The sequence below is a fragment of the Penaeus monodon genome, chromosome 28, assembly GCF_015228065.2.
Source record: "Penaeus monodon isolate SGIC_2016 chromosome 28, NSTDA_Pmon_1, whole genome shotgun sequence".
In the NCBI taxonomy this organism is placed as follows: Eukaryota; Metazoa; Arthropoda; class Malacostraca; order Decapoda; family Penaeidae; genus Penaeus; species Penaeus monodon.
Window position 1 is genome coordinate 533,600 of NC_051413.1, and position 1,261 is coordinate 534,860.

General features: G+C 51.9%; 1 protein-coding gene across 1 annotated transcript in view; it reads left to right on the plus strand.

The window, feature by feature from the left end:
- LOC119591247 (60S ribosomal protein L12-like) overlaps positions 1 to 1,261 on the plus strand; it is a 4,828-nt gene that overhangs the window by 2,636 nt on the left and 931 nt on the right. The window contains exons 2-3 of the mRNA XM_037939957.1: positions 313 to 555; positions 1,135 to 1,253. Coding sequence (XP_037795885.1) covers positions 313 to 555; positions 1,135 to 1,253 — 362 coding nt within the window. The remainder of the gene's footprint in view (positions 1 to 312; positions 556 to 1,134; positions 1,254 to 1,261) is intronic.

Here is a 1,261-nt window from a genome sequence, read left to right on the forward strand (position 1 = left end):
TGTAAACACAAGTTGATATTCTAAAATGTTTATACAACGGACATCATCGTGTTTCTTTAAAATAACGTGATATATGTGAAAATCCTTCGTGTGATTCGCGTGACTTCGATATGATGGCGCCGTGTTTGTTTACTCACATTTCAGCTGGTTTTGTGTAAATTCATCATTTTTTTCACGTGAAACGGTCAAGGTGTTTACATTCAAAGCCACGTGACAGCGTTATCATTATTATCAATTCTCTCAGTTCACAACGAAATAGGATGGAATTTAATGATATGAAATTAAAGCCAGACCCCTCTCCCCCCCCCCCAGTGACAGTGCGGTGCTGGGGCCAACGCCTCCCTCCCCCCAACATCTTGGCCAGCAAGATCGGGCCGCTGCAGCTGTGCCCGAAGATCGTGTGTCAGCAGATCTGCGAGGCCACCCAGGACTGGCCAGGTCAGAAGGTCACGGTTCGGATCACGGTGCAGAACCGGCAGTGCAAGACGGAGGTGGTGCCGTCCGCCGCCGCGCACCTCATCCGGGTTCTCAAGCAGCCGCACAGGGAGAGGGTCGGTAGGTGTGCGGGTGGGGAGGGGGGGGGGTTTGGGTGTGGGGAGGGATGTTTTTTTTTTTTGGGTGTGGGGAGGGGGTGTATAGGGAGGGATGGGGGGTTGGGGTGTGTGGGGAGGGTAGGTGGGATGGGATGTGTGGGGAGTGTGTGTGGGGAGGGGGTGGGGGAGGGTGAGTGGGATAGGGTGTGCGTGTAGGGGTGTGTGGGGAGGGGGTGGGTGAGTGGGATGGGGTGTATGAGGAGGGTGTGGGGGAGGGTGTGGTAGGTGGTCTAGGAGGTGTGTGTAGAGTGGGGTGTGGGGGTGTGTGTATGCATGTGTGTGTGTGTTATGTACGTAATAAATATGCTTCCTAGTTATAACATAGTCCTACTACACTTAAACACACACACAAGAAAGAATAAACGAAATAAAACGTACCTGACAACTCCACATCAAACAAAACGAACAACCACAAGGATAGATATACAAAGCAACCCTAAATAACCACACGAATACAGAGCTGCTAAGAACAAAACAAATAACCAGCAAACCAAAGCCCAGGCAATCACAAAATCAACCAAACCCACCAATTTCCCAACAGAGGGCCACCGTGGGAACTTGGCCTTTCACGAGATCCTTGAAATCGCCCGACAGATGGCACCCCGCTCGATGGCCAAGACGCTCGCTGGCACTGTCAAGATGGTGCTCGGGACGGCACAGGTCTGGCG